Consider the following 13918-nt stretch of genomic DNA (forward strand, 5'->3'; position numbering starts at 1 on the left):
TGATTATGCACTGCCGCACTGAACATAGAGCCTAGGCTTTTAAGCTGCTTTTATCCTCACACGAGCTAACTGAACCCATCAATTAACCTCCTGTAAATAAACTTTCACATGAAGACATCTACAATTATTTGATCACGTCTTGCATGTCTGGCATTATCCTTTGTTTGGCGCTTTCATATTATAAACCACTAACAAACCTGAGTCGTAATTCTCACATACACTGATGGAGTGAGTATATGCCCCTGAGATAAATCCAGCTACAGCTAGCAATTACCTCTCAGTGCATCCATTTTTCACACTACAGCGCACAAAAATACACGAAGAGGATAGACACCACGGACACCGGACATAATTTTTGTGCGCTGGAATGAAGTCTCATAATTCTTCCCAGAACCGACTACCCCAGCCCTCTATTCTGAGCCTTGTGGAGAACCTTTTCCTTGCCTTCCGCTGTCACCTCCTGAGCACTTGCCACTGGAACTGGATAGTACAACTGCTTCTGTTGACCAGATGGGAATGGCAGTTCTCTTGTGAAATACTGCATCCATTGGGATTCCCTTCACGGTGTCATACATTGCCTTCTCTACCTTGAATTCAGATGCACCTAAAGGAAAAAGAACACGCATATAAAAATTCTTAGCCATACTTGCAGCCAGGAATATGATAATAATTGTATTTGTATGCTTCACAGCAACAACAGCAGTATGCTTTAACGCCTGTTGAAACAAGAAAGTAGAAACCATTTCGTTTATTACCAACACAAGACTTGCACCTTGATGTTGATGGTGTCATGCAATAGTGGTGAGTTCTGATAGGAGTGTGAAGTACAAAAGGCAACTGCTTGCTTCGAATTTTAGAACATGCAACTTTAACTGCACAATTATTGAAAAGGAATTGACTTCATCCTTGAAAATCGCAGATTAGTATGTGTGGTAGCAAATACTGAAAATAAAAATAGTAGGAGCACTGCCAGTGTTTAAATCAACACGCAGTGACTGGTTTGGTTTATATGGGTTTAACGTCCCAAAGCGACTATGGCTATGAGAGACACCGTAATGAAGGGCTCCAGAAGTATCGACCACCTGGGGTTCTTTAGAGTGCTCTGACACCGCACAGTACACGGGCCTCAAGAATTTCGCCTTCATCGAAATTTGACCGCTGCGGCCGGGATTGAATTCGCGTCTTTCGGGCCAGCAGCCGAGTGCCATAACCACTCAGCCACCGCGGCGGCTTCGCAGTGACTGCTAAGAGCAATTTTCTAATTGCAGTTCTTGCCCATGCCCTTGTCAAGCAAGGCACTAATGCCGGTTGACCTGCAGTAAAGCTAATGTATCCTCAACATGCTGCCTAGTTAGCAAAGTTCTTGTTGTCAAAATTGAACGAAACATTACTTATTTTTTCAGCTAGAAGCGCATGAACTATTGAGTCCAAGGCAAACAACTTAGTGCCTTAGAATAGTGTTCAACTAGGGGCCCACACGCAGACACTTGACTTGCCACTGTTTCCTTATACAAAGTAATACAGAAGTGCATGGCCTGTGCTGTTCATGGTAAGAAATACAAAATATAAATAGAAACAAAACTGAAGTGCAAAGAAAAATTAGAGACAAGTTCTGTCATTACACCTTATGTGACACTAGAGAGTACATATTCATAAAGAAGTAGTAAAATGGTCATTTTGAAATTTTGCACAATCATGAAATTGTCATGAGCACAGTCATTATGCCTTTTCTTCACACAAAAGGTTTCCAGCGGCTCCAGTGCACTTCAGTTTCTTTTTAGTACAGTGCCTTTAAAAGACAGAAATTGGTCAAGGGCCACAAAATGGTAATAACTGTGTATCACGATTTTCATATCTATGCTTCATTACTTTTTAACACAACCTCCAATATGACCCACATGATTTGCTGCAGGAGCAGGATTCCAGTGTGCACCACTCACATTCAATGAAGGACCTGGCTGCCTTTTCCAAGTGTTATACTAATTTTCACAATGAAGGTGCCGTTGAGCGAGTTTGACAGCAAGCAAAAACATGATTTGAACCTAATAGCATAAGGAAATTTTAAAGTGGTCCGTAACATTATGCTTGTAACAAGACAACTTCAGGTGTAAATACTCATCAAAGTTGCCATCAGATCTCAGCTTAGGTGTGCTCATAAAGGGAAGGTGGGGTGCTTAGTTATAATGACCAATTGTCACGGCTGGTACATTGTGCTACCTACTTCAATGATGAAGGATGTGACAAACTATCCTCCAAAATCTGACATCTGGCATAAAGGCTGAAAAGCAAAAGAAAATGAAGGACCACTAAGACCTGAAATTATTTCCTACTTGAACAGTTATGCACATCATAAAGAAAGCTGACAAACGGCACGAAGTTATACTGGTATTTTGGTCTCAGATGCTCGCTCATTTGAGCCTCAGTATCCTAACTAAAGCAATAAAAAAGACATGACTGTTGAAGGCATCATAAGCTCCTGTAAAGCTCATCAGCAGTGAGAAAAACAAATTCTAACCTTCATAATAATATAAAAGCCAACCAATGAGGCCACTCTGTCAGTCACCAACTAAGAGACAATGTACAAGCTATACACTGTAAATGCACAAACTCTACATGAGAGCAAAGCATGCCCTGCACTTGTGAAACAAATTTGTGTCAATGTAAGATTCTTGGCAACAGTAGGCATCACCATTAATGGCATGTGCTAAAAAGGAAGAGGGCACCTTATGATGTTGTACAATTTAGAATTCAGCCTTTCAGTAAACTATATTTTGTCTAGTACCATGCGCACCGTCAGAGGAGAAGGCAAAAATGAAAGGAAAGCGGCCAGCTGTCATGAGGCCTGCCACAAAAAAAACACTGAACTGAAGCGGTGCACAAACAAAAAAGAAGGAATGCACTATGCGATTACAGAACACAAAATAACACAGGAAAACAGGGCCCAACCAATGAATGAAAAGAGAACAACAAAAAGAAGGTAAGCAGTACTGAACACTGCTGCCTCTGCAAATTGAGAGCAGTGAAATAGAAAACACCTAAAAAATAAGTTTCAAGGACTATAAAAATGCAACTTTGGTCACATATTTTTTTAAACGCTGCATTATACATTACAATACACGAATCCCCAAATGGTATTTGCCTATCATTAAATAATTTATAATTCCATTTCCTTCTCTGATGTTGTTTAGGCTCTATCAGCCAAATGATGGCTGTGATACCTAGTTGGCCTTTAGGTCTGCTGAGGCATGGAAAAGGCTACAATATAAATGTTGATATGAAGTTCTAATTCACTACAACACCTAAAACAGCCTGTTTCAAAAGCTGGAATGACAACAAATGCCATAGCAGCAGTTATATTACCAGTTTTCTTGCTTTTGCCATGACCTGAAAACCAACTACACGTCGCAGCCATCGTTCGGTTGATAATACTGAAACAACAAAGAGAAAGACAATTATAAATTATTTACCAGTCATAGAGCAAATATCACGGGGTGGTCCATGTACAGGTGCGGACAGAAGTAAACAGAGCGTGCCACACAAGAACTGCGTGTCAGCGCCGCCTAGCCAAACCAGACGAGAGCTGGAAATCGCCAAGCGCATGTGCAGGCCCGCTTCCGGCGCGACCCTCTCAATGCTCCGCTTGCCTCGCATTCGTCCGGCGTCTGTGTCGTGCTGATGATGATCATGATTGGATGGTCGTGCTCTGTGTAGCTAGCGAACATTTCGGAAAACAAAGACCGCTGTCTTGATAAGGCCAATTGCGCGGCGACAGCTCTACCATTAAGCCGCTTTGTTTGAGACAGCTGGAGGCATGTTTGCGCCGCAAACAACCCGCATGTTTCGAACTTTTGCTGCCACTGGGACTCTGCTGCGTCTCACTCGCAAGCAAACGCGCTCGAAACACTCGGCATACTGCCGCAGTTTTGTGTTAATTTTCTACAGTTATCACTGATGATTCGCCTTGTTCCTACCAGGCGCTGACGCAGCGCTAGTGTATGCACCCTGCCTGTCTCCGCCGAAACAAACTGCCCCTATAATGGATCCTGCTCTTATCACCACTGAGACAGTGCGCTGCGTATCGCGCTGTCATGTGCGAAGCAGAGCTCATGGTAATCACTTTGCATGCACCTTTGGATCTTAGGATGACTACAAGCACCCGCTGTCTCACCCACATGAATGCCGCGGCAGCAGTGCGTCACTGTTGCGTGCCCCGCGTGCGAAATTCGGCATGTAAGTATCCGTGATCGCCCACTAATCAGAGTATGAGCCACGACAGAACCCAGCAAGTGATCCAAACTCTTCTGTACGAGCTGTATTACTTCACAGCTACCGTTCACATATAGACATTGGTCTGTTTGAGAATATAGGTGTGAAAACCCAACAGCTGCATCCAGCACATTTGGAAGCAGTCACTATCCTTGAGACACTGGATCGCGCTGCAAAAAGCGCCAAGAGCGGCGGTTTCATTTCCTTGTAAGCTGACCTCCTAGGCGAGGTTCCAATGCAGGAGCACTGTGGTGCAGTACAGACACACAGGGCGCATGCTTTGCCGCTCCGTCGGTTCCTCGTAGGAGCAAGCCGAAAATGAACGGTAACTGTATAAAAGATCCCGAAACTGCGGTGGTGGATCGAGTGCTTTTGAGTTTATTTGGTCTATAGCGAGATGGAAATGAATCCCAGAAGCAACTAAAGTTCGAAAGACGCGCGCTATTTGCAATGGAAACGCGCCACAGCTGTCACAGATGAAACGAATTAATAATAGCGTCGCCCCCGCGGGATTTTTGGCTTCAAGGCAGCGGTCTGTGCGCTCCGAAATGCCCGCTCGCTACTAAGGGCGCAACCATCTGATCATAACCATCATCAGCGTGACCCTGACTATGGCCGAATGAGAGGCGAGCGGAGCAATGAGAGTTGCGCTGGTAGGGGGCCTGCATATGCGTGTCGCGATTTTGAGCTTACGTGTGGTTTTGCTAGGCGGCGCTGAAAAGCAGTTCTTTCTTGTGCGGCGCGCTTCGTTTACTTCTGTCCACGCCTGCACATTAATGTCTAAGGAACTTGAAAAAAGACGCAAGCAAACATCTGGTGTCCATAGTATATGCAGTTTCTTTCAAGCTTTGTTGAACTATGATATCAGGTAGCATGCCGAAAGGCTGAATCGAACAGGTCACTACAAGCTCCTAATTTCCTGTAAGTGTAACAGAGCAAGTATATTCACTGAACTTGCACAGTGTCATCACCAAGCAAGTGAAATGGCAAAAAAATCAGAACTGACCAAGATAATCACAGAGGTAACAATTTATGGTGAACATTCACCTTTTTTCATTTAGCACTTTTAGCTTTTATGTGCACAGGCTATAATTCAAGAGACCTTGAAGTAGTTTGCAGTAGACGGTGCTTATTTTCCACTCAGATCTAGAGGCAGTAAAAATATTGCAACTACAGTGAAAAGTTCATTTAACAGTACCTCTTGCTGGACTAGTTGGTGTAACATTGTGTAACAAAAGCAAAAACAGCGCTAATGTTTACATAAACAACACAGAAAGAACAGACAGGACGGGCGCTGTCCTGTCTGTTCTTTCTGTGTGGTTTGTGTAAAAATTAGCGCTGTTTTTACTTTCGTTATACAGTGAGAGGCCACAGAAGAGAAGCTGCCAAGCTTCAAGTCCAAATAATGTTTCTCATCTTTGAGGTGCATTCATAGCTGCACTATATAACACCATTCATATTCTTTTCATCAAGTGAAATAAAACGTATTTGCTGGACCAGTCTCTGAGGAGTGCCATGTGACACCGGCATTACTGCAGAAGCTTGACATGGTTATCCTTCTACTATGAGTGTCTATGAGGAGTGCCATGGGAGATGGATACTAGAGGAAAAAAGAATAAAAGCATTGTTCTCATGCTGTAATATCACCTTAGAATGCTGCCCTGTAGAGCATTACTTCATGTTGGCATTTCTTAAAGCCTGGCTGCATTGAAGGGGGTCTCTAGTGACTCGAGAAAGAGTGGGGAGGGAACTAGAGGGAGAGAGAGAAAGCAGCTGAGCTGAGGCTATGCCACTGTGCTCGCTGTTGCTTTGTAGCCTTGGAGTTGAGCAGCCAGCTCTGCACTCAATCGTGGTATGAGGGTGCGGGTTTCCCTTTTTCTTCCACCCTGTGTGTTGTGCTGTCAACGTTGCATTTTTTGCGTCTTGGCTATAAGAAAACGTGTTAATGATTCTTGCTAAAAATCACCACGAAATTTTAGAAATGACAGGAGAAATGTTCCAACCACCACTAACAAGAAAAAGAAAATTGGTTGATTGCTTCGGATTCATACGCTCCTTATAAGCATTCTAGTACAGGAAGTCTCAGATTCCTCGCTAGTTCTGTAAGGGTTCCGAGGCCAGCCGAGACACCCCTGTATATAAGCACTGCTTCTTTCTGAGCATGAAACTGGCACTATCTGATGATGACCTATTGAGAAGAGACACACACGTTATTTTGAATAGGGAATGCCAATACATGCCATCAACGTTCTGGTCCAAAGCAGACATTGCAACACACTGATCTCAATGCAGAGGTGAAAAAAAACAGATCTGAGAAAACTCGACACATACTTGTGCTCTGCAATGTATGCTGAACAGGCACAGACAAGAACAGCCCCAAATCTCGACAGTGGAGACATCTTCTCCGATGAAGCTCTTTTCAGACCTCTTCATTACTGAAGAGAAGGCACTTCACCTGCATAACATAATTTCCAGCTGTGTATTTTGCACCCACAATGCCTGGCACTTCCTGATACTTATTTGTATTGCTGGCATTTCACACAACCACAAGAAAATGTTTAAACAGCCAAACTTCAAATACATAACGCCACTTGCCCACACTAGTTTTTATGATCAGCTCTGTACTACTTAGGTTATTCAAAAAAACTTAATTTGAAAGGGTTACAAAGCGCTCTTTTTCTATGGCTACTTCTTCGTCATCATTTAGCAATGACTTTTATTCACGGCCGCCAGCAACTAAAAGAACTTTACAGCTGCAGGCAACGGTACCAATGTTACAAAAGTGATCGAGCAGGCAGCTACCTGTTGTGGTATCGCAGTGACACGTCGCTTCAATTCACACAGTCGCTTGCATGCCTTGACGCGTCACACCCCTCCCACTCTGAGCTTGACAGCTGGTGTAATCGGCTCGTAGAGGTGTGTTCTAACCTTAAGACGCCACATCAGATTACTATAAAGACGCACATACGCGTAGCGAATAACAGAACGCTAAACAGACCGAGCGGCGCACGCTATCGGCAGTTCGCAACGGGCCGATACTGGCGTCAAAAACACGCGTGCAGGCAGTGCACGATCACGCCCCACGTCGAATAATGAACAGGAAGTCGGGCAACCACCTTAACGAAAGCCCAAAACATAGTCACGCGCCTTGCTGGGCGGTATACAATTGCCACATTTACATTTAGGACTCCTACGGGCGCCTGCCATTCAGCAAACGCATCTATGCATACACCTCGGCGCTCGCGTCGCAACGCATACACTGTGAACACTGACGGACCAGCAGTTTGATGATTCGATGTGGAATGCACTTAGCTGCCGAGGAAACAACCAGTGACTCACGCGCAATGCCGAAGGGAAACGAACAGGACAGAGCTGACGAGCCTCGTCCCTTCCGCTCCTTCTCGCCTTTGCGCTCGCTCGTTTATTTTCGCGGTCACAAATTGCACGCACTCTTGCGCTACAATATGGGTCTCACCTGGAAACGAAGACTCTACGAATTCCAGTAACCGCTTTCTTCTCTTGCTTTGCGGCTGCTATGGTTGAAGTCGAACGTGTTGTGGAAACGAGGACTCGACGCATTCCAGTAACCGCTTTCTTCTCTTGCTTCGCGGTTGCTACGGTTGAAGCCGAACGTGTTGTCAATATGAAACGGCTCCATGCTTCTCGGCGGTGGTCACTTTTCACAAAGTACGCGAACGGCTGCATTGCTGACACGCGGCTCAAGCTACTATAAGCAAAAAATCCAAACGGAAGTTTGAAGGAACGATTTTGAAATCAGACACAAACAGCACACGAACAGCAGCAGCACGGAGCACGGCACGGCGCGGCGTAAGGCCTAGCCGGACATCACTCTGGAAATGCACCGAGGGAGAGGAGGGGAAGAGGGTGTGCTGCGTCCTGCCACGTGACCTGGCAGCAGCGCGCTGGATTTGAACGGCGTTGGGAAGCACGCTAGGCGCTGGCGCGTGGCTATTAGCGTGGCGTCATGGTAAATATATACTGCAAACTGTTACAAAATTGCAGCTAGACTAAGGCGCTCCGCGCCTCCGTGCATCATTGCCGTGCAGTTTTCATGTCAAAAGCAAGCGACAATGTTTCAGCTCCTTGCAGAACATCTTTACAAATTGTTTTCTTAGCTTTTCTCTTTTCTTTCTGGTCTTTTGCCGACCGGATTAAAGAGCTTTCACTGCATATTTTTTAGCACAGCACTAAGTTTCTCGTAAACCACATTTCGCCTTATGCTACAAAGATATGATCTGCAGAACAAGTCTGCTTTACTCAACTTCAAAAAAAAGGTTAATCTCAAAGGTGCTATTGTAGATTTCAACAAAATGTGTATTACTGCAAAATCTCATTAAATCGAACACCAAGGAACCATAAAAAGTTCAAATTATCAAATGACCTCCAACAAAACTGACAAGAACCATTTGTACCAGGGTATAGGTCGGAAGAGGGCACCGCCTCAGTTATTGCTGGCAGCCGGAATTCGTCTACCTATATGCTTTGCCATTTTGAAGCGCATATAACTTAAATTACATACCTAATTGCATATTCTATGCAGAATATATTTAGCTTGAAGGCGGGAATGCAAGCTATTTGCCCACATTCGTCTGGCTTCATCAACGTGCTGAGTGGCAGCCCATATACTGAATATATATATATATATATATATATATATATATATATATGCCTGCACTTCACCCATGCGCCCATGCTTCATCGCTGTGGTACCCATGCAGCCCTTTTACATGTAATGTAGGATATGCAGCCAGGCTAATGTAAGTGGAACTACATGTCGATAGGTGTCGCCGGGCAACGATCGGTAACATTACGCGTGATGTTTCTGCACCGCAAACACCAGAATAATCGACGCAGGACTTACGAAGGCTACAGGCTGAAATATACTCCTGCTTCCACACACAGTGTCGGCAGAGTGATGCACGGCAAGCCCCCATCGCGGTTGCCCGCAGTTCACCGTCGTATAGCCCAGGTTCACGCACACACATTTTGCCACTGCCTAGTCCACACATAGCCCTTTTCTACCAGATATGTAGGGAATGTGTGGGAATGGCTGATATAGGCCCATGCGCCGTCCACGTATTTTCTACGCAGTGCCTTTGTAGGCTGTAGGCGGGAATATTGTATGTTTGCCCACACGCAGCTAGCCTCCTTGGATCCTTGAGGGTGCTGCAGGGGCCGCCTCTATTGGGTTTGCCCGCACTTCACCATTATGTAACCCCATATTTTATGCACACGAACTGCATGCAGCCCATGCTTAGCCCTTCCATACCCTGGTTAGGATAAAGGCGGGGAAGATGCGGAAATGACAAACGTGCCCACGCCTAGCCCATGCGGGACCAACGTAGGCGTTGCTCAGACAGCCCAAACTGCATGCCTACAACGCTTCGCCGCTGTGCAGCCCAAAGTTTAGCCCCTGTATTTTCCACACAGGACCCATGTAGGGCGAAGGCGGGAATACTATCTCTCTGCCCACACAAAACCACCGTGGCTCCCTCAAGGCGCTGCAGGGGCAGCCCCAAGAGGGGCTGCCCACACTTCGCCATGATAGAGCCCGCACTGTTGCCCGCATGTTTCTGTGGTAGGACCCAGGTGGGCTGGCCGCTCTTTTTAAGCCCATGCGTAGCTGACGAGGGGCCCACTCAGGCATAAAATGGGCAACCCAAAACTTTTTTGCCAGCATTGAGCCAGCATGTAGGTTTATTGCGGGCAGCCACCAGCCCTCATTGCCCATGTCGGGCCCGCATGGGCCCGCAACCTTGTGCTACTGGGGACGCGTCAAAACTTTTTCTCAAAACTGCGCGAAAAGCATGTATTCGTGCTTAATACAACGAAACAAGCTGTTTTAGACCGAAACCAGCTAGATCTGAGCGCATCGGTTTTGTAAGTGTCCATGTGATACGCGTCAAAACTTTTTCTCTCATAACTGCGCGAAAACCATGTATTCGTGCTTAAAACAACGAAACAAGCTGTTTTAGACCGAAACGAGCTAAATCTGAACTCATCGGTTTTACAAGTGTCCATGTGATACGCGTCAAAACTTTTTCTCATAACTGCGCAAAAAGCATGTATTCGTGCTTAATACAACGAAACAAGCTGTTTTAGACCGAAACCAGCTAGATCTGAACACATCGGTTTTGTAAGTGTCCATGTGATACGCGTCAAAACTTTTTCTCTCATAAATGCGCGAAAAGCATGTATTCGTGCTTTAAACAACGAAAGAAGCTGTTTTAGACCGAAACGAGCTAAATCTCAACACTTCGGTTATGCAAGTGTCCATGTGATACGCGTCAAAACTTTCTCTCTCATAACTTCGCGAAAAGCATGTATTCGTGCTAAAACAACGAAACAAGCTGCTTTAGACCGAAACGAGATAAATCTGAACACATCGGTTTTGCAAGGATCCATGTGATACGCGTCATAACTTTCTCTCTCATAACTTCGCGAAAAGCATGTATTCGTGCTTAATAGAACGAAACAAGCTGTTTTAGACCGGAACGAGTTAAATCTGAACACATCGGTTTTACAAGTGTCCATGTGATACGCGTCAAAACTTTTTCTAATAACTGCGCGAAAAGCATGTATTCGTGCTTAATACAACGAAACAAAAACAAGCTGTTTTACACCAAAACGAGCTAGATATGAACACGTCGGTTTTACGAGTGACCGTGCGATACGCGTCAAAACTTTTTCTCTCATAACCGCGAAAGCGTGCTTACGTGCTCTCATAACGTGCTTAATACAACGAAACAAGCTGTTTTACACCGAAAAGAGCTAAATCTGAACACATCAGTTATACGTGTCCCTGTGATACGCGTCAAAACTTTTTCTCTTAAAACTGCGCGCACAGCATGTATTCGTGCTTAATACAACAAAACAAGCTGTTTTAGACCGAAGCGAGTTAAATCTGAACACATCGGTTTTACAAGTGTCCGTGTGATCCGCGTCAAAACTTTTTCTCTCATTACTGCGATAAAAGCATGTATTCTTGCTTAAAACAACGAAACAAGCTGTTTTAGACCGAAGCGAGTTAAATCTGAACACATCGGTTTTACAAGTGTCCATGTGATACGCGTCAAAACTTTTTGTCTCATAACTGCGCGAAAAGCATGTATTCGTGCTTAATACAACGAAACAAGCTGTTTTAGACCGAAACGAGCTAAATGTGAACACATCGGTTTTACAAGCGTCTGTGTGATACGCGTCAATGTTTTTTCTCTCATAACTGCACGAAAAGTATGTATTCCTGCTTAATACAACGAAACAAGCTGTTTTACACCAAAACGAGCTAGATATGAACACATCGGTTTTACAAGTGACCGTGTGATACGCGTCAAAACTTTTCCTCTCATAACTGCGCGAAAAGCATGTATTCGTGCTTAATACAACGAGACAAGCTGTTTTAGATCGAAACGAGCTAGATCTCAACAGATCGGCTTTGCAAGTGTCCATGTGATACGCGTCAAAACTTTTTTTCATAACTGCGCGAAAAGCATGTATTCGTGCTTACTACAACGAAACAAGCTGTTTTATAACCAAAACGAGCTAGATCTCAACACATCGGTTTTACAAGTGTCCGTGTGATACGCGTCAAAATTTTTTTTCATAACTGCGCGGAAAGCATGTATTCGTGCTTAATAGAACGAAACAAGCTGTTTCAGACCAAAACGAGCAAGATCTGAACACATCGGTTTTACAAGTGACCGTGCGATACCCGTCAAAACTTTTTCTTTCATAACTGCGAAAAGCATGTATTCGTGCTTAATACAACGAAACAAGCTGTTTTACACCGAAAAGAGCTAAATCTGAACACATCGGTTATCATGTCCCTGTGATACGCGTCAAAACTTTTTCTCTTAAAACTGCGCGCAAAGCATGTATCGTGCTTAATACAACAAAACAAGCTGTTTTAGACCAAAACGAGCTAAATCTGAACGCATCGGTTTTGTAAGTGTCCATGTGATACGCGTCAAAGCTTTTTCTCTCATAACTGCGCGAAAAGCATGTATTCGTGCTTAAAACAACGAAACAAGCTGTTTTAGACCGAAACGAGCTAAATCTGAACTCATCGGTTTTACAAGTGTCCATGTGATACGCGTCAAAACTTTTTCTCATAACTGCGCGAAAAGCATGTATTCGTGTTTAATACAACGAAACAAGCTGTTTTACACCAAAACGAGCTAGATATGAACACATCGGTTTTACAAGTGCCCCTGTGATACGCGTCAAAACTTTTTCTCTTATAACTGCGCGAAAAGCATGTATTCGTGCTTAAAACAACGACACAAGCTGTTTTAGACCGAAACAAGCTAAATCTGAACATCGGTTTACAAGTGTCAGTGTGATACGCGTCAAAATGTTTTCTCATAACTGCGCGAAAAGCATGTATTCGTGCTTAATAGAACGAAACAAGCTGTTTTAGACCGAAACGAGCTAAATCTGAACACATCGGTTTTACAAGTGTCCGTGTGATACGCGTCAAAACTTTTTCTCTTATAACTGCGCGAAAAGCATGTATTCGTGCTTAATACAACGAAACAAGCTGTTTTAGACCAAAACGAGCTAGATCTGAACACATCGGTTTTACAAGTGTCCGTGTGATACGCGTCAAAACTTTTTTTCATAACTGCGCGGAAAGGATGTATTCGTGCTTAATAGAACGAAACAAGCTGTTTTAGACCAAAACGAGCTAGATCTGAACACATCGGCTTTACAAGTGACCGTGCGATACCCGTCAAAACTTTTTCTTTTATAACTGCGAAAAGCATGTATTCGTGCCTAATACAACGAAACAAGCTGTTTTACACCGAAAAGAGCTAAATCTGAACACATCGGTAATACATGTCCCTGTGATACGCGTCAAAACTTTTTCTCTTAAAACTGCGCGCAAAGCATGTATCGTGCTTAATACAACAAAACAAGCTGTTTTAGACCAAAACGAGCTAAATCTGAACACATCGGTTTTACAAGTGTCCATGTGATACGCGTCAAAACTTTTTTTCATAACAGCGCGAAAAGCATGTATTCGTGCTTAATAGAACGAAACAAGCTGTTTTAGACCGAAACGAGCTAAATCTGAACTCATCGGTTTTACAAGTGTCCATGTGATACCCCAGTAGCACAAATGGGGCTCTGAACTGCGGGCCCTTGTGGGCCCGGCACGGGCTGCCCATAGGGGCCCGACGTGGGATATGTGCGGGATTTGCAACTCGGCATCAGGGGGGACCCTCAAGGGCTGCCCAGTTGGCTTACTGCATAGCCCCACAAGGCTCCGCGCTGGATCCCCTTGGGCAGGCCCGTGCCGGGCCTCCGTGGGCTAGCCCGTGCCGGGCCTCTGTGGGCTAGCCCGTGCCGGGCCACCGTGGGCTGGCCCGTGCCGGGCCTTTGTGGGCTGGCCCGTGTCGGGCCTCCGTGGGCTAGCCCGTACTGGGCACCCGTGGGCAAGCCCGTACTGGGCCCCTGTGGTTTAGCCGTTCTGGTACCAGTGGGCTTCTTAGGTGATACCTTGCGGGAAGTCAACAAAGGTAACCCATATAAAACCAATAGCTGTATGCCTTTGGGCCCACCGACCCAATTAGACTTAAGGCCCACCTTGCCAACCCAGAGAGGCTTTCTTCACTTCATCAGTATTTTT

General features: G+C 44.8%; 1 protein-coding gene across 1 annotated transcript; it reads right to left on the reverse strand.

Moving 5' to 3' along the window:
* Positions 1-410: 410 nt before the first annotated feature.
* LOC144112026 (uncharacterized) lies at positions 411-8104 on the reverse strand. The gene is made up of 4 exons (XM_077645103.1): positions 7742-8104; positions 6598-6721; positions 3361-3428; positions 411-604 (listed from the first exon to the last, which is right to left on the reverse strand). The coding sequence occupies exons 2-4, from the start codon at positions 6663-6665 to the stop codon at positions 411-413; spliced, it is 330 nt and encodes a 109-aa protein (XP_077501229.1). The 5' UTR covers positions 6666-6721; positions 7742-8104.
* Between the last annotated feature and the right edge of the window lie 5814 nt (positions 8105-13918).

The sequence above is a fragment of the Amblyomma americanum genome, unplaced genomic scaffold (assembly GCF_052857255.1).
Source record: "Amblyomma americanum isolate KBUSLIRL-KWMA unplaced genomic scaffold, ASM5285725v1 scaffold_29, whole genome shotgun sequence".
Lineage (NCBI taxonomy): Eukaryota > Metazoa > Arthropoda > Arachnida > Ixodida > Ixodidae > Amblyomma > Amblyomma americanum.

Coding starts and splice junctions, on each gene's coding strand:
- LOC144112026 (XM_077645103.1), bottom strand. CDS start 6,665: ATGTCTCCACTGTCGAGATTTGGGGCTGTTCTTGTCTGTGCCTGTTCA. Junction 3,429..6,597: donor GCATACATTGCAGAGCACAA/GTATGTGTCGAG, acceptor TTGTTGTTTCAG/TATTATCAACCGAACGATGG. Junction 605..3,360: donor TGGCAAAAGCAAGAAAACTG/GTAATATAACTG, acceptor TTTTTCCTTTAG/GTGCATCTGAATTCAAGGTA.